The 19654-nt window shown below is 36.2% G+C and overlaps 3 protein-coding genes across 6 annotated transcripts; all 3 read left to right on the plus strand.

The window, feature by feature from the left end:
- Window positions 1–3452: 3452 nt before the first annotated feature.
- LOC125187290 (chaperone protein dnaJ 50-like) lies at window positions 3453–6339 on the plus strand. 3 transcript variants are annotated; one of them, XM_048083850.2, is made up of 7 exons: window positions 3455–3801; window positions 4558–4608; window positions 4751–4788; window positions 4946–5058; window positions 5297–5414; window positions 5621–5708; window positions 6004–6339. In XM_048083850.2, exons 4-7 carry the CDS (start codon window positions 4955–4957, stop codon window positions 6105–6107), a joined length of 414 nt encoding a protein of 137 aa, XP_047939807.1. In that variant the 5' UTR covers window positions 3455–3801; window positions 4558–4608; window positions 4751–4788; window positions 4946–4954; the 3' UTR covers window positions 6108–6339. The 3 variants fall into 3 exon arrangements, with proteins under 3 accessions (XP_047939806.1, XP_047939807.1, XP_088915096.1); XM_048083849.2 differs by lacking the exon at window positions 4751–4788 and having other exon boundaries at window positions 3453–3801; window positions 4558–4577; XM_089058970.1 differs by having other exon boundaries at window positions 3455–4608.
- A 286-nt stretch (window positions 6340–6625) lies between these two features.
- On the plus strand, window positions 6626–12657 carry TDP1 (tyrosyl-DNA phosphodiesterase-like protein). Its single transcript, XM_048082826.2, has 16 exons — window positions 6626–6784; window positions 6874–7056; window positions 7260–7541; window positions 7619–7783; window positions 7960–8020; window positions 8538–8614; window positions 8691–8948; window positions 9659–9748; window positions 10412–10546; window positions 10691–10840; window positions 11340–11443; window positions 11567–11620; window positions 11729–11819; window positions 12013–12090; window positions 12172–12319; window positions 12392–12657. The coding sequence occupies exons 1-16, from the start codon at window positions 6767–6769 to the stop codon at window positions 12487–12489; spliced, it is 1992 nt and encodes a 663-aa protein (XP_047938783.1). The 5' UTR covers window positions 6626–6766; the 3' UTR covers window positions 12490–12657.
- Window positions 12658–15541: 2884 nt separating this feature from the next.
- Window positions 15542–17802, plus strand: LOC125190915 (protein translation factor SUI1 homolog 2-like). Of its 2 annotated transcripts, none has more exons than XM_048088336.2 (5): window positions 15542–15744; window positions 16738–16814; window positions 16909–17114; window positions 17188–17241; window positions 17333–17802. In XM_048088336.2, exons 2-5 carry the CDS (start codon window positions 16778–16780, stop codon window positions 17375–17377), a joined length of 342 nt encoding a protein of 113 aa, XP_047944293.1. In that variant the 5' UTR covers window positions 15542–15744; window positions 16738–16777; the 3' UTR covers window positions 17378–17802. The 2 variants fall into 2 exon arrangements, with proteins under 2 accessions (XP_047944293.1, XP_047944294.1); XM_048088337.2 differs by lacking the exon at window positions 15542–15744 and adding an exon at window positions 16434–16549.
- Window positions 17803–19654: the final 1852 nt, after the last annotated feature.

Below are 19654 nucleotides of genomic sequence, written 5' to 3' on the forward strand. Positions count from 1 at the left end.
CACCAAAAATGAGTTTTGGTGTATGGTTGGAGATGGTCTAAGATATTATTTGTGAACTCATATTATCACTTTAGAATTATTAGTGCATGGGCCAGTTTTATTTTGGTAAATGCAGATAGACCATAGCTCATGCTTGTACTCTCTTCGTGGCTCAAACTCTACTGTCTAATCTATGCTCATCTTTGTACTTTTCCATTGTGGCCCAAGCTCTTCTAATCAATGGGAAGCTTCTCTTAATGTAATCCACAACATTATCTGAAATAATTGGCCCAACATGAAAAGTATCCATCCAGTACTCCCTACTTATCTTAATAGGCTAATTGGCACTAAGACTAGTAATAGGAACAGTTCTAAATAGGAAGCAACGTCATGATTGGCTACAACTATTTTTAGGATTAAGTCTCTAAGAGCACTCCCAATGGAGTTCCCTTATTTCTCCCTTATTTCTCCCTAACTCCTGCCACATCAGCGCCACATCAGCATCACATTTTATCCCCAGTTTTTAGCCAACCCCTACAATGGTTTCTCCCTTATTTCTCCCTTATTTCTCCCTAACTCAACATTTCATTTTTACATCATCACTAATTTAATTGTTTTATTTTTATATATAATAAAGCTAGCTTATTTAATTTATAAAGATAAATCAAATAAATAGTAATAAAGTTCGTTGTATTAAACACGGGTACACATTACAACGAAGAAAATTAAAAAAAAAAAAAGTACACGAATGGAAATAAAAAATCAAAAAAAAAATTCAAAGAAAAAAAAATTCAAGGGCGGTGGGCGCGGTTTCTATTTGCCCACAATTCTTCGATGATATCGTGTTGTAGTGCTTGATGGGCCTCCTTCTGGTGTATGTCCATGAACGCCTGGAACCGTTCATGTTCGTTGTGCGGTACACCCTGGCGGGCGGACTCGGTTGAGACACCGTGACTCGATGATGCAACACTTGGGTCGTTGGTGACGTCGAGGACGCCTTCGTGTTCATCTTCGATGATCATGTTATGCATGATGATGCACGCATACATGATATCGGCAATATCCCCCTGGTAGAAAAAGCGCGTCGGACCCTTTACCAGTGCAAATCGCGATTGGAGCACCCCAAATGCCCTCTCCACATCCTTGCGCGCAGACTCTTGCGCTCGGGCAAAATACCTTCTTCTATCTCCGAGTGGGCATCTGATCGTCTTCAGAAACACGGGCCATTGCGGATAGATGCCGTCAGCCAGGTAGTACCCCATGTTATGCACATTGCCATTGGCCGTGAATTCGATGGAGGGGCCTAATCCGTTGATCCGCTCGTTGAAAAGGGGCGAGGAATTGAGAACATTTAGGTCGTTGTTCGACCCGGCTATACCAAAATAAGCATGCCAAATCCAAAGCCGTTGGTCGGCAACGGCTTCAAGAATGATGGTGGGATGCGTACCTTTGTAGCCGGTAGTAAACTGGCCTCGCCACGCGGTTGGGCAGTTCTTCCACTGCCAGTGCATACAGTCGATGCTGCCGAGCATCCCCGGAAAGCCGTGGGTCCTCCAGTGCCAATCCAGTAGGAACTGGCAGTCAGCTGCGTCCGGCGAGCGAAGGTAGTGCTCCCCAAATATCTCTCGCACGCCCTGACAGAAATTCTTCAGGCACTCGTTGCCAGTCGTCTCGCCGCATTGCAGATACTCATCGAACATGTCGGCGGACCCTCCATATGCCAACTGCCGGATGGCAACAGTGCATTTCTGTAGGGGCGATAGTCCGGGCTTCCCTGCTGCGTCTCGCTGGAGCCGGAACTCGGGGTAACGCGCGGACAACGCATTAACAATGCGCAGGAAGAGGGAGCGGCGCATTCTGAACCGGCGACGAAATACATCTGCCGGATAACGTGGTTCCTCCGCGAAATAATCGGCGAACAGCCGATCGTGCGCACCAGTGTGGTTGCGAGGGATGTATCGGCGCCGCCGGCGGATTGGCCGTTGGGGGGGTGGCTGCTGCATTCGAGCGATCTCGCTTTGTATGCAGCGGGAGATATAGTTGTTGATTGGGTTGTTGGCGAAACCCGCTACATCCCATCCGGTGGGAGCGGGAGGTACCTCTTCTTCGGAAGAAGAATGTGATATTTCCTCGTCGGACTGAGCACGAGACGATGAATCAGAACTCATTTAATAAAGATGGAGAGAAAAAAGATTGAAAATTTGTGTGAATGAAGTTTGTGGGTGATGAATGGAGGAAGAGGATGAAATATTTATAGGGGTGGGATAAAATAGCCGTTCGGCCAAAAAAAAAAAAAAAAATTTTAAAAATCGCCGATTATCGCCGAGCGTCGCCCACAGTGGCCGGCGATCGCTCGGCGATAATCCGGCGATAAATCGCCACTCGGCGAAGCAACGGTAACATTATCGCCGAATTATCGCCGACTTCGCCACAATGGCCGGCGATAATTCGGCGATAATCGGCGATTTATCGCCGAGAATTCGCCACCTCCATTGGGAGTGCTCTAAATATACGAATTAAGATAAGAATCAGTTTTTTTTAGAAATTTAAATTTTTGTGGCAAACAACCACAGACTACAAATTTAACCTACTGTCTTATACTCCGTCTGTCCCATTAGAAATGCAACATTTTCCTTTTTGAGTTGTCCCACTAAAAATAAAACGTTTTCTAAAATGGAAACATCACTCTCTCTACTTTTTCCTCTCTCTTACTTTACTCTCTCTTCATTAACTCACAAAACAACACTACATAAAATCCCGTGCCGAAAACCAAATGTTTCATATTTATTGGGACGGAGGGAGTATGTACTTGCAACTTGCCATTCTTCTATTAGTTTCCAATTTCATAAAATTATTTAAATTGAGATATTTAAAATTCAAATATTTTATAAATTAGTACTCCCTCTGTTCCATAGTAATGGAGACGTTTCTTTTCGGCACAGAGATTAAAAAAAATTGTGTTAGGTGAGTTAAGTAAATGGAGAGTAAATTGAAAAATGAAAAGGGTAGAGAGATGAAGAGAGAAAAAAGTAAGAGAGAGTAAAGTAGGTGTGAAAAAATGTGTTGACTTTTACTAAAAAGAGAAATGACTCTATTACTATAGAACGTACCAAAATGACAAAATGACTCTATTACTATGGAACGGATGGAGTAGATGATAGTATATGGTTGGAGTTAGCAATGAAAATACTAACACTTATCATCCACAATAGACATAGACTAGCAATAGCTTAGTCAAAAACTGCTCTTGCCACATCATTATGCCCTTCCCACAGTCCACGTCCTAGCTCTAGGGCTGGCCCAACGAAATAGCGGACTAGCTGCACGCTGGCGCTAGGGCGTCGATTAGCGTCGGCTAATCCACTATTGTGGATCCTCTTATGGAAAACTATTGTGGTGCGAGATTAGCCGAGACTTGAGAGAGAAGGCACAGTTATTTACGAAGGAGGATATAATAGTACTTTTAACACTTTGTAGCGCCCGCGAGAAAAATACGACTAACAAACTCCCAATTCTGGGCGCAGACCCTAGTCAATACGGCGGCTAATGGAGCCATTAACTTCTAACCGCTGGAGCCTTCTCACATTGATCTTCCTGCTCTTCCTCCTCATTCAACCATCTCTTTCCATCTACTGTGACGAAGACGATTGCTACGGAAGATACGCAATCACTTCTCTCTCCATTTTCGCTTATTTTATGGATTTTGTTAAAAAAAAAAAAATTATCCCGTTTACATTGTAATTAAAGGGTCACTCAAAGCGCCAATGCCTCCGAGATCAAGAAAGCTTACTACAAGCTCTCTCTTAAACAATAAGTTTTCTGGTGATGATTTATTTTCTGGCTTGACTCGTTAAATTTGTTAATTGATTGATGTTTATTACAGTACCTGATCACACAGTCAGTGATTTGGCAATCTTGGTTTTATATACACTTCTTTCTGCCTTGTAATTCACAATACCTTATGTGACCCACTCCCCTGCTACCCCGCATTTGGTTTTTTCTGTAAGTAACATTCCAGATTCTATTTCATAGTCAGAGCTTTGACTTCTATGGGTGTGTTCTCTTTGATAGGAAAAGGTGAAATCATATATTTTCACCATATTCCACTATTTTCACATGTTATATAGGGTGTATAATTTCCCCAACGAAAGATGGAATTAACATTCATGCCACCCCTTTTCTTTAATTTCACTAAAATTCCTGATTATATTATCATGTGATACTAAAATGGTGACTGCTAAAATGTGATAAAATTTTCTTATTCCTCCTTTCCTTATGATAAAGTTAGAGCTAATGAACTAAAGAGAATGCCCATATGTATGTCATCATGTAAAATTACCAGGGAAAAGAAATTTTGGTTGGAAGCATCAATATTTGGTATTACTGCTTTTCCCCTTTCTCTTTGATACTCCTTGAATGCTCAAAGTGCATTGATAATCAACATACTTGATGATGAAACTATTGTCATTAATGCAATCCTCTGCCAGAAATTGGCTTGTTTCTCTTCTATACATTCATAATACTGTTTTAATTTGAATTTGTATTTGTATTTATAATGCTTCTTTACTCCTTGTTTAGGTATTCTACAATACGGCAAGGTACTACAATGCTTACTACGGTCATAAGACAGTAAGTTACTCTTAATGATGTATTCTATTTTGTTTAGTCCCGTTGTTACAGATTGATCCTAGTATTTGAATTTTGAACTTATTTTTTTGAAATTCTTCTATCGAGCATATTGGATGTTAACTATTTCTTTTGATTCTCTCAGGATTTCAGTATCTTAACCAATGGACAGGGTATAACCAGGTAACAGAAGTTTCTATATGTCATGCAAAATGAAATCAGTGGGATAAAGTTTACTGGAAGAAATGTTTCACTTTGTAGTGCCTATCTTAAAGCTTAAAGCATTATCTGCTGAAATTATTGCTTCAGTCTCTGCTGCTGATAAATTATTTTGTTTTAGGCCATTGACATGGTGAAGAAGACTCCAGCTTATAAAAATAAGCTAAAAGCTATGGAACTTGAACGCACTGGGGGAGTAACAAACAAGAAGAAGGGTAACAAGCAGCTGAACAAGTATGACCTGCCTTATATTTTCTTGTGACTGTTGATTATTTGATAGTTGTGCTTTCAGTAGATCTCTCTGTCCTATCATCTATGATATTTCTTTTTTTGTATCATAAGTGAACGCTTATCCTATATTTCCTCTGGTGGCTATATCTATAGCCTTTGTTGCTAATAATGTGGAAAATATCTTGTCAAAACAAATTTTCCAGAAGCCATCCAAGTTGAAGTGAGTATACTTTCTTTGTAGGCAATTGGTGGAGGATCTGAGCAAGGAACTTGAGCTGCAGATAAAAGGAGCTGAAAAGCCTTCTCTTTGGGAGCTTCTTGATGTTCGTGTCATTTTACTGCCTTACACTATGGGAAAGGTTATTTTTTACAGTTGCATTTCCTTATATACCTTATATTGAGAAACATTATCATTTCTGTCAAATCTGTTTATTTTAATCATATTTGTCCTCTACTAGATTCGGCCTACATCACAACTAGAAAAATATTACTCCTGCTAATTATATATGATTCATTTTGTATACAACTGTTGTTATGGTATGGGCATTGGTTGTGGCGGTACCAGGTGAAACAAAAACCATATTCTTGGGAAGATGCCTCCTATCTTACTAGAAGATCTCTTGGGGTACCTTTTGACTCGTGGAGAGACATAGGTAATGATACTTTGTCTGCCAATAATCTTCCTCTTGCTTTATTCCCTGTCGATATTGTTTATCTGCCTATGTTGAGTTCTTTATATTGCTCCACCTTTCTGCAAATTTGTTCTTGAATCTGATGTAAATTTGTGAGATACCATATTTGTAACCTAGACATGGTTATGGTTTCTGTTTGGCATTCTGCATACCAAACAAATAGTACTAACATATTGACTAGTATTGAGCTCTAACCAGTAATGAGTTGAAGCGATTATTCTAATACTCTGCTAACTTGAGTTTGGGGGTGTATCAGGTGAATCAACGAAGGACGACCTTGTCCAAAGACGTCTGTGGGTAAAAGCCAACTTGGATAGCTACCGCGCCGAGATGAGGAAAGAATCAAAGCGCCGAAGATAGGAGATAACCCCGAGAGTCTTAAGATACAACTGCAGCATTTGGTTGCCTTGGTTCTATTTTACTTCCGAGAGAATTTTGGTGGAATTTTGATAGTCAATGTAGCAATAACTTAATCACTTATATTATTTACACAGCACTGGGCCTGGGCAGGATCCCTCCAACCCCAACCAGCTACTCAATACACGAACAACACAACATATTACAGGAATGGATGCAATAATTATTATAGTTACTGAACTGTTGGCAATAATTAGAATTTTATTAATTTGTCTTGTAGTATGTCCGATGTCTTAATTCGCTTTTTTAATCGTGGCGTAGCTAAGTTGATCAATTTTGTAAGGAACTAACCCAACCGACTTATAGAACTACCATCATAAATCATAAATCGTGTCTTAATTCGCTTTTTTAATCATAATCCAGACTGATAATTAGATTGCCAATATACACTTAAACTCAGTCTACTCATTAAATTATTAGTAAAATGAAAACAATAAAGCCTAATTAATAAACATAATGATTTCAATATTGGTTTCTCGAATTATAGTTTTGCGTTACTGATTCGAAAAGAATACAGTCGTCGTACATAAATCTCTTCCCCAATTCCACAACCTCCTTCTTCTGTACGCTCTTGATCAATAACCTTAAGCACAGAATCAACAATGGCCGCTGCTCCACTGGTACACGATTGTGTTTAATCGATTCTCGAGCTTTATTTTGAGATTATCGGTTGATAATTTATAAGTATTTTTTCCTTTGGTTTGGCAAGGGCGGCTTCTTGGTGCCTTTAAATGGCAATTCGAAGGAAGAGAAGTGTTCAATTTCAAAAATTGTACTTTCACATGACACCACTTACATAGGCCGCGACATCACTCCGGTTGCCGATAAGCGTCTCAGCCGGAGACATATTGCGGTTACCATCTCTGCTGATGGCTCTGCTGATATTCTCGTCGTACGTTTCTCTCTCTCTCTATTTGTAAATATATTAAAAAAAATTGATGCCTCCACTGCTGGTACTTGAATCTTTAACCTTCTGCACACTCTCATTTCCCCCTTTCATCAAGTTTTCTTTGCTGTATTTATTTAGGCTCCGCGCTACATGCATGATCTGTTAATTATTTTCTTCTGAATAGTATTAATTATTGAATAATGTAGGAAGGATCGAACCCGGTTGTCATACAATCCAAAGGTCAAAGAAATAAGCTTTTGACTGGAGCAAAATGGAAAATTCGAAATGGTGATGTTATAGAGCTAATACCTGGGCATTACCTTTTTAAGTATGTAGCGGCTGATAATACTACGGAGGGAAGGAACCCAACTACTACTAGAGACAAAAGGCCTTTAGGTGAAGAAAGTAGTAAGGGCAAACAGCTTGCTCAAAGTAGGAAAAGGGTGCACAGAGTTCCTGAGGAAGAAGCACTAGCTGAAAATTCACATGTACTGTCTTTGTTTTTATGGTCTGCTTACCTGCATTTGAAACTGTTATTTTCAACTATTCTGGTCCTGGTGTGCAGGATGTTCTGCAGCGTGCTAATCAAGAGCCCAACACTTTGATTGAGGGAATTAGGAATTTTCGAATTTCTAAGAATAAGCTACCTTTAACTTTTAGGCTATTGCAAGTGCAACAATTGCCAGAATGGGCAAACACTAATGCTGTTTCTATCAATGATGTGATTAAGGTAAAGTTCTACAAGCTTTAGACCACAGTAGTCTAGATGTCTCTTGTTAGAAGCTTAGAATGTGATCCTGCAATAGTGTGTACATTTGGTAACCCTTGATCCAGGAAGCTTTGATTAGGGGACCATTCTGTTTCCTTCACCATCTTAATGATGCTGTTTTTTGTTTTGTTCTGAAGGGGAACGTGCTTATGGCTGTCTTGTCAAATTATATGGTTGACATTGATTGGCTACTCTCAGGTGGGTGTTTATTGCTAAACCCTAAACCCTAATAGTGTGTACATTTGGTAACCCTTGCTGTCTGATTGTTAATACTTCATTTTCCCTATGCAAGCTCTACAAATGTGCCATCTCTATATTTTTGTTATCTAAGTAATCTATGATTTAACAGAAGCTAGTGGTAAGAGACATTCTGCAACAAGTAAAAGAAAATCCATTTGTCATTTATGAGCTTAATAATAGTATCTTGAGCTTGTTGGTTTGTTTGTTAGCTTATCCTGCATTCCTGTTAATAAGACTGTGATTGAAGCGAATACAATTCATGATTGGTGGATTTAATGCCATTTATCATGTTCATCGACTTCAGTTGTGGATTATTCTAGCAAAATGATGTGGATCCATTCCACTAGGTTTGCTGACCATGGGATAGCTGTCGCATTTTATTTAAGGATACATGCCGATGCCCTTTTTTCTTTATTGAGATTGTGTTATAGCTTCCGTGTATTGTATGCTGATTAGCTCATTTACATTTATGAAGAATGTCCGATGCTTAAAAGAGTCCACCATGTACTTGTCATCCATGGGGAAGGTGATGGTACGCTTGCACATATGAAGGTTGACTTGTCTATTGTATAAGTTTTGATGGAGTGGTGTTGTATTTGATTCAACTTCTTTTCTCTATTCTTCTTAGAGAAAGAAGCCTCCTAACTGGATTCTCCACAAGCCTCCGTTGCCCATTTCATATGGAACACACCATTCAAAAGCAATGCTTCTTGTCTATCCTCGAGGAGTACGCGTTATTGTGCATACTGCAAACTTGATATATGTTGACTGGAACAACAAAACTCAGGGATTGTGGATGCAAGATTTTCCATGGAAAGATCAAAACAATGCTAGTAAGGGATGTGCATTTGAAAATGACCTGGTTGAATATCTGAGTACATTAAAGGTATTGCTCTCTATATTGGGTGTTCAGTAGCTCCTTCCATACAATAAGTATTGGATAATGATTGTGCAAAATCTGATTCTAATCTTCAACCTATTCCTGAGATGATAATAATGCTCCAAAAACCTTCAAATTTTCCATTTGGAGTTTTTCATTGAGCATTCATCTCAAATGACTACTTTGTGTGATGGAAAATGGAATCTAATTTTGTAATCTGTCTTCGTGTACAAGCTGTACTATAAGAATATTTTATTGCTTGCCCATGTTCTAAGTTCCTAGCATAAGCCTCCCATGATTAAGGGATATATCCAGTTTTAAGTGTTGCTGCTGACTGCTGTTGTCAGGTTGGTGTTGTTTTTCAAAATATATTCAACCTTAAATAACCAACAGTTGTTGGAGTATGTTGGTTGAGAGGCTGGAAAAAATAATTATGAGGGACAAGAATGTGTGCGCCTTAAGATAAAGCACAAATCCAACTCTTTTTATTTACTTGAAAAGCCAATTTGGAAGTGATACAGTACTGCCTTTGCTTTGATTCTTTAATCCATCCTATAATGGAGGATTGAATTATCTTTACCTGCCTTTGACTAAGTCCAAATATTCGGACAGACATGCTCTGCTTTTGGATTCTGTGGACATGCCTAATTTTGTTTTCAATAACTTGTACCCCTATTAATTATGCGAGTTCAATTTTATTGTTTGTGTTTTTGCAGTGGCCCGAATTCAATGCTAATTTACCGAGTGCCGGCAGCTTCAGTATAAACCCCTCTTTCTTCAGAAAATTTGATTATAGCTCCGCTGCGGTAATTGTGATTTTCAATAATTTGAGGTTACAACAGTGTCTGAGGATTGTTGTGAGGGTTGTGTTTTGGGTCCTTTAAAAGATTATCTTATTCGATTGATGATTTAATCTATTTGATAAACTTTTTGACAGCCTCGTGCTTAGATCTCTTTTGCTTTCCAGTTGCAGTCGTGATGCTCAATATTTGCCTTCTTGTATGCCACACTATGCTTTTGCTTTGATGTATTGGTGCTCTTGATTGCATATCTATTATCTCTGACTCTAGAGTGACACATGCGTTCGTTTTAGGTGACTACTCACTTTTCGTCTAGTATATTTCAGAGTGTTTCATATTGTTTGATAATGACACATAGAATCATTATTTTTTGTTTTGGGCCACAAAATTTCTGAGATGTATTTTCAGTCTTTACTAAATGAACAGACAAGATGAACACAAAAGTATCCGAAGATCATCATTAATACCTGATAGTCGAGTTCGAGTATTATTATTATTATTGCTATTTTCTTCGTAAGAAACTTGTGTACTGTTATTCCTTTAAGCAGGATTATAGATATTTTCCGGATTGTCCAAACTGTAGCTCTATCATGCAAACTTAGACGTTTTTCATTTTGAAGCTGTACAGCATGTCAACAATGAGATTCTAAGATTAATTTTATCTGCCAGGTTAGGCTCATTGCATCTGTCCCCGGGTATCACTCTGGCTCCCATTTAAGTAAATGGGGACATATGAAACTAAGAACTGTTCTCCAGGAGTGTACATTTGAGAATCAGTTTGAGAAATCTAATCTTATCTACCAGGTAATAATTATTCATCTTGCATCTCATTGTCAACACTTCTAATACATTGACTTGTACGTTATTATTCAATAATGGAGAAAGTGTGCATGCATCTACTCCACTTCTAACATTTTATGCTGTTATGTTATTACCTGCTTGTTGTAGTTTTCTTCACTAGGTTCGTTGGATGAGAAATGGATGACAGAGCTAGCATTTTCAATGTCGGCAGGAATGAAAGAAGACAAAAAACCATTGGGTCTGGGGAAACCCTTAATAATATGGCCATCCGTTGAAGATGTCAGATGTTCGTTGGAGGTAATGTGAGAAATGCAATACACTTTCCAGGTTTAGAAGTTTTGAAGAATGAACTGAGTAAAACCTTTATGCAATGCAATTTCAGAATGATGGTTAATTATAGGGAGTTCGTGAATGCAACTAAGTTCCTAGGTAATGAAGATACAGGATAAAATCAAACAAAATGAGTCTCCCTTCCGTACTCTATCTCAAGATCAATCTGAGATAGTGTAATAAGTTTTGGTATTGCATGATATATCAGCGAGTTGATGACGTTCTTCAATTCTTTTACTTAATGTTCAGGTCTGCTATTTTTTAATTTCTAGGATCCTTGGCATGTAACTGGTAGAAATTACAGCACTACCACCCATTCTCTTAGATCTAGTTGATAAATGGATTTTCTTATAGTGTAACTTATCCCTGGTGTAAATAAGATTCATAGTTCACTTGGTGGTAAAACTTCATTGCTTTTTCACTTATGTTACTAGTAACAGTGTCTATGTATTTCTTGATTCTCAAGGGTTATGCAGCTGGAAATGCCATTCCAAGCCCTTTAAAGAACGTAGAAAAAAAGTTCCTGCAGAAGTATTGGGCAAGGTGGAAGTCAAGCCACGCAGGTCGCTGGTATGAATTAATATTGAACTGTATAGCAGTATCCCCTGTGCAAAGTTAGTCGATGGATGTTGTAATTCAGTTTCTGTTTGTGCATCGTATTGGTACAAATACTCACATTCTTAACTGTTCCAGTCGGGCAATGCCTCATATAAAGACGTTCATGCGTTATAGTGGGCAAAACATCGCGTAAGAGTCCACGCACGCCAGACTCCATTCTAATTAGTGCATGCTTTTTCTCTATCCTTCATAACTGGCTTTTGGCTATTGAAGATGTAATTCTGTTTTCTGGAACAGATGGCTACTGCTCACTTCATCAAACCTCAGCAAAGCTGCTTGGGGAGCTCTTCAAAAAAACAATTCTCAACTGATGATCCGTTCATATGAGGTAATCAAATTTCTTATGGATGACTATAATTTTTTGAAGTTATTTAAAATGGTAAAAATATGAGGTTCCCAAATATTCTAACTATTACTTAAAATTGCTAATTGTATTTGTAGTCTGCATCTATCAGTTTTGAATAATTAATTTCTATTTCACTTGCTCAAAATTAACCTTGTTATTCTGTTTGCCATCGTAGCTAGGGGTGCTGTTTTTACCTTTCGCCAGGAAATGTGAATACAGCTTCTCTTGTACAGATGATGGACTTCCTCCGAAGGTATAATTTATTAGGGTTATTATATAGTAACATGCTCTGCTAAAACTAGGTGGCTGAAGAAGCTCCATTTTCGGCTTTCAGGATGAATTGGCATCTTCACTAAGTTTGGAAATGAAACCAACAAAACTAGTCTCCCTAGTTTGGAAAGGAGAGGAGAATGAAGAATGTGGTGAAGTTATTCGATTGCCTGTTCCTTACGAACTTCCTCCAAGGCCATACTCATCTGGAGGTTAGTACAGCCTGTCAGAGCTATTTCATTTTGACGGGAGAGAGTGATATCTAAACCGCCTTTCTATTGCAGATACACCATGGTCCTGGGACCGTCGGTATACAGAGAAGGATGTGTATGGTCAAGTTTGGCCCAGGCAGGTAGAGCTGTATACCTCTCAAGCTCTCTGATATATATGCTCTTCTTTGTTGACATGATTCTCTAGAACAGTCCGTCGACATTGTTAGGTTATGGTTAGTGTATAATGTTCAAATTCTTTGATCAAATTTCACCATCTTCTTTGCGTCGGTTGTCGACTGTAGTCTCAGTTATTGAAATCAAGAGAAAAAATTAGCTCAGAGGTTATCGCTATATTACTAATTTGGCGGGGGAAGAGGGGATTGTCTGATGTCAATTTTTTTCTCAGAGGCAGAGCTATCTTCAACCATTATGCTAAATCCAAATCCATTTTAGTATAGACATCATGTTAAATGCTCCTTCCGTCCACGAAAAATAGAGCACATTTGCCATTTTTAGTTGTTCATGAAAAATAGAGCACATTTAATAACGGAAAGTTTTCAACAACTTCTTTCTTACTCCCTCCGTCCCGCTCAAGATGACACGTTTTCCTTTTTAGTTTGTCTCAACTAAGATGATACATTTCCTTTTTTGGTAACTTTCTCTCTCCAATTAATACACTCAACCATTTTTTTCTCACTCCTATTAAAATATCCATCTTTCTTTATCTCTCTACTTTAATACTCACATTCACCTTCTCTCTCTCCAATTAAACACTTTAACCAATAACTCCTAAAATCTCATGCCGGCTAAGCAATGTGTCATCTTAGCCGGGACGGAGGGAGTACTAATAATATGGTCCCCACCGACCCTACTTCTTTCTTACTTTTTCTCCTTTTCTCTTATTAATAATATGAACCGCACATTCCACTAATACTACGTCTCTCTTACTTTACTAATTCCACATTAAAACCCGTGTCATTCATAATGTGTCCCTTTTTTCGTAGACGGGAGTAAAAATTTTACTCTTACTATTTAACCTAAACTCAGATTTATTTATATCAAATCCAAATCCAAATCCATTTTAGTATAAATGTATATGTATATGTTAAATAATGATTTCACTTTTATTATTTATCCTAAACTCAAATTAAAAAAAATAATTCCCTTATATTTTTACTCAAAAAAATTTAAAAAGTGATTTGGTAGTACTATATTTTACTCAAGAATCAAAAATCTCAAAGTTCATTTATTTATTTCAAAAAATTAGGTAAAAAATTCAAAAATATGTATATGTATTCGTACACTAATAACTTATCATATTGTCTTGCCATATTTGTCATATAAATGGTGGGGAATGAATCCTCTGCTCTGTTTAAAAACACAGCAGGCCCTTTGGTGCATAAAACGCAGCAGGAAACTAATGAAATGACGCTTCAAACGTTTTCCCTACTTTTTAATACTAAATGATATGTTAGTATTTTAATTTCATCACCGAGAATTTGGGGGGATTTAATCCTAGAAAGAAGTAACCATTCAGTTATAATTTATTTATTTATTCACTAGGGAAACACTTCTTCAAATTATTTTGTTTCTATGTCATATGATATGATATGTATATTTTATTATAAAATACTCTCTTTGTCCATAGGAGATCTATTTGGTTTGAGCATGAATTTAAAAAAGTGTAAAAAAAAAAAAAGAGTATGGATCCTACTTATATCACGTGAGTAAAATAAGTTGGTGGAATGTGTGACATACTCACTATTAATGGTTAAAGTGAAATAACACTCTTATTAAGGGATTGGATGGAAATGGAAAAATAGAACTCTTATTGTGGAATGGAGGAAGTACTTTTCTATTTAAATTAAAACTCAATAGTGGTGTACTAGTTCCTCCATCCCAACTAAGTTAAGTCGTATTTCTTTCTGGAGGTCCGGTCATTTATTTTTTGATTAAAAACAAAATATCCAATCACTTTTATTTTATTCATGCCTCCTACTTTTCAATATAATTTTTTAATTTTCGTGCAAAAAAATTTTGACTCAACATAAATGGGACGGAGAGAGTAGTATAGAGATAACTTAAAATACTTGAAATATAAACACAATTTATTCATTTAATACTAAAAGTAATTTTTAGTATAGCAGTAGTGATTTTCAATTTAATAAAGTTACAACTAATTAAATGGTTACTTCTTTCTGGGATTAAATCCCCTCAAATTCTCGGTGATGATAATAAAATACTAACATACTATCATTTAGTATTAAAAAGTAGGGAAAACGTTTGAAGCAACGTTTCATTAGTTTTCTGCTGCGTTTTATACACCGTAGGGCATGCTGTGTTTTTAAACATAGCAGAGGATCCCTTCCCTGGATGGTGCTCCTTCCATCCCATTTTAGCAATTTCAGTTGATCATTTTCACTCATATTTTATTATACAATTAATATATAAAAGTAAGACTTATATTTTATTATCTTTTTTTATATTAATTTTTCTTTATATTTCTTAAACTATGTGGTGAACTCAAATGAAACTTCTAAAATGGACGGAGAGAATAATATCTTAGGTGTAGTTCCTGTCAGTTTTAAATCAATACCTGGATCCTATACTGCTTGGTTCTTTCTTTTGACGGTTAGTTGGTGAGGAATCAACTGTATTGATTTGTTACACAATATCATTTCTTTGGAAATAATTAATGAATCCAGATTCCAGAGCATAACATCTTTTATGGATGGTGAGTGTTGTTATGATATCATTAATATATTTATTACAGATATATAATTGGAGGACTAAATAATGCATATCAGGAGGAACAAGCTACGTGCCCCGTAAAAATGGTTACATTATGTTTTGCTAACAATGCTTGCCTCAAAAATTCACGTTCCATAATATTAATAAACTTCCCTAAAAGAAAGGACAACCGATCAGTGAAGTGATTTTTTTCTTCTTCTAAATATTGACCCCAAAGACCCAAACTTCAAATAACCATTTAACTTAAATCAAAAAAATATTACATTAAAAAAAATATACTGTATTAAGTATTTAAACAAGTATCTTGCTAAAAAAAAAAAAAAAATCAATCGTCTGAAACAATCCTCTTTAGTTTTGTGACTTTGAATTTGATAATATGGAAACAAAGCTCATATTATTATTCATGTAAATAAAATATTAAATAAAATAAGAAAAACTGTAATCCAACAAAACCGAAAAAGAAAGAGAGGGAGGATTGTTGAGGGCGTGAGTGGCAGATGTGCGTTCCGTTCTCTTTAAATATGATTATATGAGAATACGTATAATCATATATATGTAGAAAGAGAGAGGAGAAAGATTGCCATTTCCCCTTGTATATCTCTCGCCCTCTCTCTCTCTCTCTCGATATTTTTTGCTTCCGATTTTCTATACCAAAACATTTCCCTATCTCAAAGGTAATTCTGTCCATCTCTTTATGTGTTTTGTTGATTCGCATGCCATATTTCCTCAAGTTGCGATTTTTTTTAATTTCTTGTCTCAAGCACGTCTAATTAAATTGCAGCATCAATGCGTATTATCTTTACGCCCTTTTCCTTAAACAAGATGCTTTGTTTATTTGTTTGCATATATTATGATTGTTTCTTGGAGTGAATCATGAGGATTGTTGAGGGGATTTCAATTTTCTGTTGATTGGTAATGTCGCATCATGTAACATAGGTGCTTGTGCATGTTATCTTTATCACATATATGTGCAAAATATGAATAAGATTATCTTGTAGAACTACGTGAAATAGGCACTTTTGATAAGGCCTCTTCAAGATAAGTATTGTTTCTGAAGCTATTGAAAATGTGTGGTTATATACTTGCATTCTTGATTATTCATGGACTTGATGACTCATTTTAATAATGTTGATTACTTGAAATATTTCACTTTTAGCATGAACATGCCAATATGAAGAACTAATGGAACAAAAGTTGAACTGGGGTTATTACTCTATCACTTTGGAAGGTTGTTTGTGGTCCTTATGTTAGCCGGAGGTAGAAGTTTCAGATTAATGAATGACAATTTTTTCTTCATTAAATCTCTTAGCTCAAATTTGTTATGTCTCAATTTTTACTGCAGTTCATGTCTTGCTTCTTCTGTTCATTTGTTATGGCAGAGGACCTTTCAATGTTCCAACAATTCAAGATATAATAGAGCTTTGCATTTTGCCAAAAGGAAATGACAGTCTTTACGGCTAATTTTGTAAAAATCACAAGGTCTTTCTCAAAATTTCAAGTGATCCTAGTAAGAAATGCCTAGATTGTACAGCCTGATATAAAGATACCTTTTGTTTAATTATGTATAAATGTTGGTATTATTTTTGAATAAATCATCAAGAACTATTGGCTGGTCCTCATCTATACCAGTTGTTATTTAACAATGTTATAATCTTTTATTGTTACAGTGTTGGTTGGTCTCTGTGAACTCTCCGACAGCTAAATTTCATGTCTGATTTTGAAGTCCAAATCCCTGGCTCCTTTGGTAAATCAATTATTTGTACGCATTCATATTCGTTCCACCCTGTTCGAGTTTTCTATTCATTGCCCTGATTCGTCCACTTGTCTGGTAACTACAGATCCTTTTGCTGAGGCAAAAGCCGAGAACTCGGGTGCAGGATCAAAAGAATATGTGCATATTCGCGTCCAGCAGCGGAATGGTAGGAAAAGCCTGACAACTGTCCAGGGTTTGAAGAAGGAGTTCAGCTATAACAAAATTCTCAAAGATCTGAAGAAGGAATTTTGCTGCAATGGTACAGTGGTACAGGACCCTGAGCTAGGACAGGTGAGAGTATTCCATTTCTTCGTGCTTTTTGTGCTGTAATTCCTCATCCATTGTGTGTGTGGGGGGGTTACAGGTTATACAACTCCAAGGTGATCAGAGGAAGAATGTCTCGACGTTCCTTGTTCAGGTACCTTCTAATTTGTTTCTCAAAATAACAATTGGCCTATAGTTTTATCATAATGTGTGAAGATGTATATGTTTGTCCATGTTTATCTCAGGCAAGCATTGTGAAAAAAGAGCAAATCAAGATTCATGGTTTTTGAGAAGTTGCAGCAGAAGCAGCAGCAGCCACCACTGAGACTGAACTCCCTATGTTTGCTGCTGCTTAGTCTGCTTTAACTAACAGCCTTTGTCTAATCATAAACTGATAGTTATTTCTTCTTATTTTTTCTGGTGTGTGTGTGTGTCTGGATGTTGTATATTGCCACTCTGCTATTGTATAGAGAGGTTACTGTGCTCTCCATGCAAATTCTGCAGCCTCAGAACATGCTACTACCACTCTGTCTTCTTCATACAGCAAGATTATGGTTTCACCTTTATGTATCCCATGCCTCCCCATTTTACTTTTTAGAGTTCAGCTGATTCACCAATTTTGTGTTAGTCTGTCTGTAATATCAATAATATTTTTGGTGTGGCCCAAATGTAAAGTCCATTATCTTCTTCCAATACTGAACCTTCTTACTACTAATATAGATTTTGGACATCTTGAATTCTATGGATTATCACATATTCTTCATCTATCTATTCTGTGCAATAAACAATATGGCTTGGCAATAAATTATCTTAAACAACAAATCTATGTGACCAAATTTTGTACAACCAAAAACTAATTTATTTGACAAAAAATAGATTTATTTATGCATTTAATTAAAATATTTGGATGCATATACTCCCTCCGTCCCAAGATAAGTGACCTATTTCTTTTGGGCACGGAATTTAAGGAATGGTATTTAAATAAGTTAAAGTGGAGAGAGTAAAGTATGAGAGAGAGAAGTAGAGGAGAGAAGAGAGAATAAAGTAGGTGGAGAATAAAGTAAGAGAGATGATTTTTGCTAAAAATGGAAATAGGTCATTTATAGTGAGACACTCCAAAAAGGAATACGAGTCACTTATCTTGGGACGGAGGGAGTATAATACATGGAAGGTGCATAATATTATGGTCATTTATTTATGATTTTTGTATAATTTTTTTTTATTTTTTTGGAACCATAAATATAATTAGTGCATACTTTAATTCAACTTTTAAAAATAATAGAAAGAAAATTCAAATATAAATATAGAAAATGAGGTTAAAGGCTAATAAATCTTTTTAACTTGTCCACTTGCTATATTTATAATTTTAATATATAATTAATATATCAAATTATTAATATAATCTTATTTTGATTGTACAAAATTTGGTTGTTTATAGTTACAAAATTATTAAATGCCGACTTAGATGCTAGGAAGGGGTGTGATATCTACTCATCAAGTGAGTAATCAAAGGATTTGTGCATAGCCCGACAACTCAATGATGAGAGCTATATAATTACGAAATAAGTACTGAGTATGTATTTTATGAGGCTCTTTTTATGTAAGGCCAAATATATTTTATGTGGTACAACATTTTACTTTTATTTTCTGTGGGTATAATGCTGCAGATTCTTTGATTAGTTATTATTGAATACCAGATTATAAGTGATATGAATATTTGATTTTTGTCTATATTTTGCTCTTGTAGAAGTAGCCGTAAATACTCCATTTGTTCCATTAAAAATGAAACGTTTCCTAAAATAGAAACATCTCTATCTCTACTTTTTCATCTCTCAAATTTACTTCTCTCTTCATTAACTTACAAAACAACACTACATAAAAACCTGTATCAATTTTCAAATGTTGCATATTTAATGGGACGGAGGGAATAATTATTAAGAAAAAAAATAGGAGTGCAAGAGTTAATTTGTTTTGAAAGCATGCTGGGGTATTGATCTGACAGCAGTGACTGAAATCTGAATAGCTAAAGTTAGTTATAAATTTCGTATCAAATGGATTGATAAAATGGTTTCCGCAGTTTGACATCCACATGACCACATTATATAGTACATACCATGATGAATGCAAATATTACGAGTTAGGGCGAGTGTTAATCGATATGGATTGACCTGAATTAAATTGGTTTACAGCTTATATTTTGACATTAATCGAAACAGAAAATGTGATATTTAAGATATGTAAATATTACAGTCCTGACTTGGTATTTTGTAGCCTAATTTGTAGTCTATCTATTTCTATGAATGAATATACGGTTGGAACTTGTTCACAAGCCTGGCTAGCCAGAAATCCATTGCCCCATTTTGGTGTACCGTTAGATTATTTTGTACAAAATAATTCAAAAACTTGTGATATTTTATGAAAAAGGAGATTTTACGAAAAGGTTGACGATTCTGCATCGTTCAAATATTATCACTTAAAATTAAAATCAACCCCACATCACGAGATCTTTTCTCCTCCGATATTTTCATCATCAGCCCTCATTTCCACCATATATAATCACACACTCC

The sequence above is a fragment of the Salvia hispanica genome, chromosome 5, assembly GCF_029641045.1.
Source record: "Salvia hispanica isolate PSC_SH4W2 chromosome 5, Shi_PSC_v1, whole genome shotgun sequence".
NCBI classification, from domain to species: Eukaryota; Viridiplantae; Streptophyta; class Magnoliopsida; order Lamiales; family Lamiaceae; genus Salvia; species Salvia hispanica.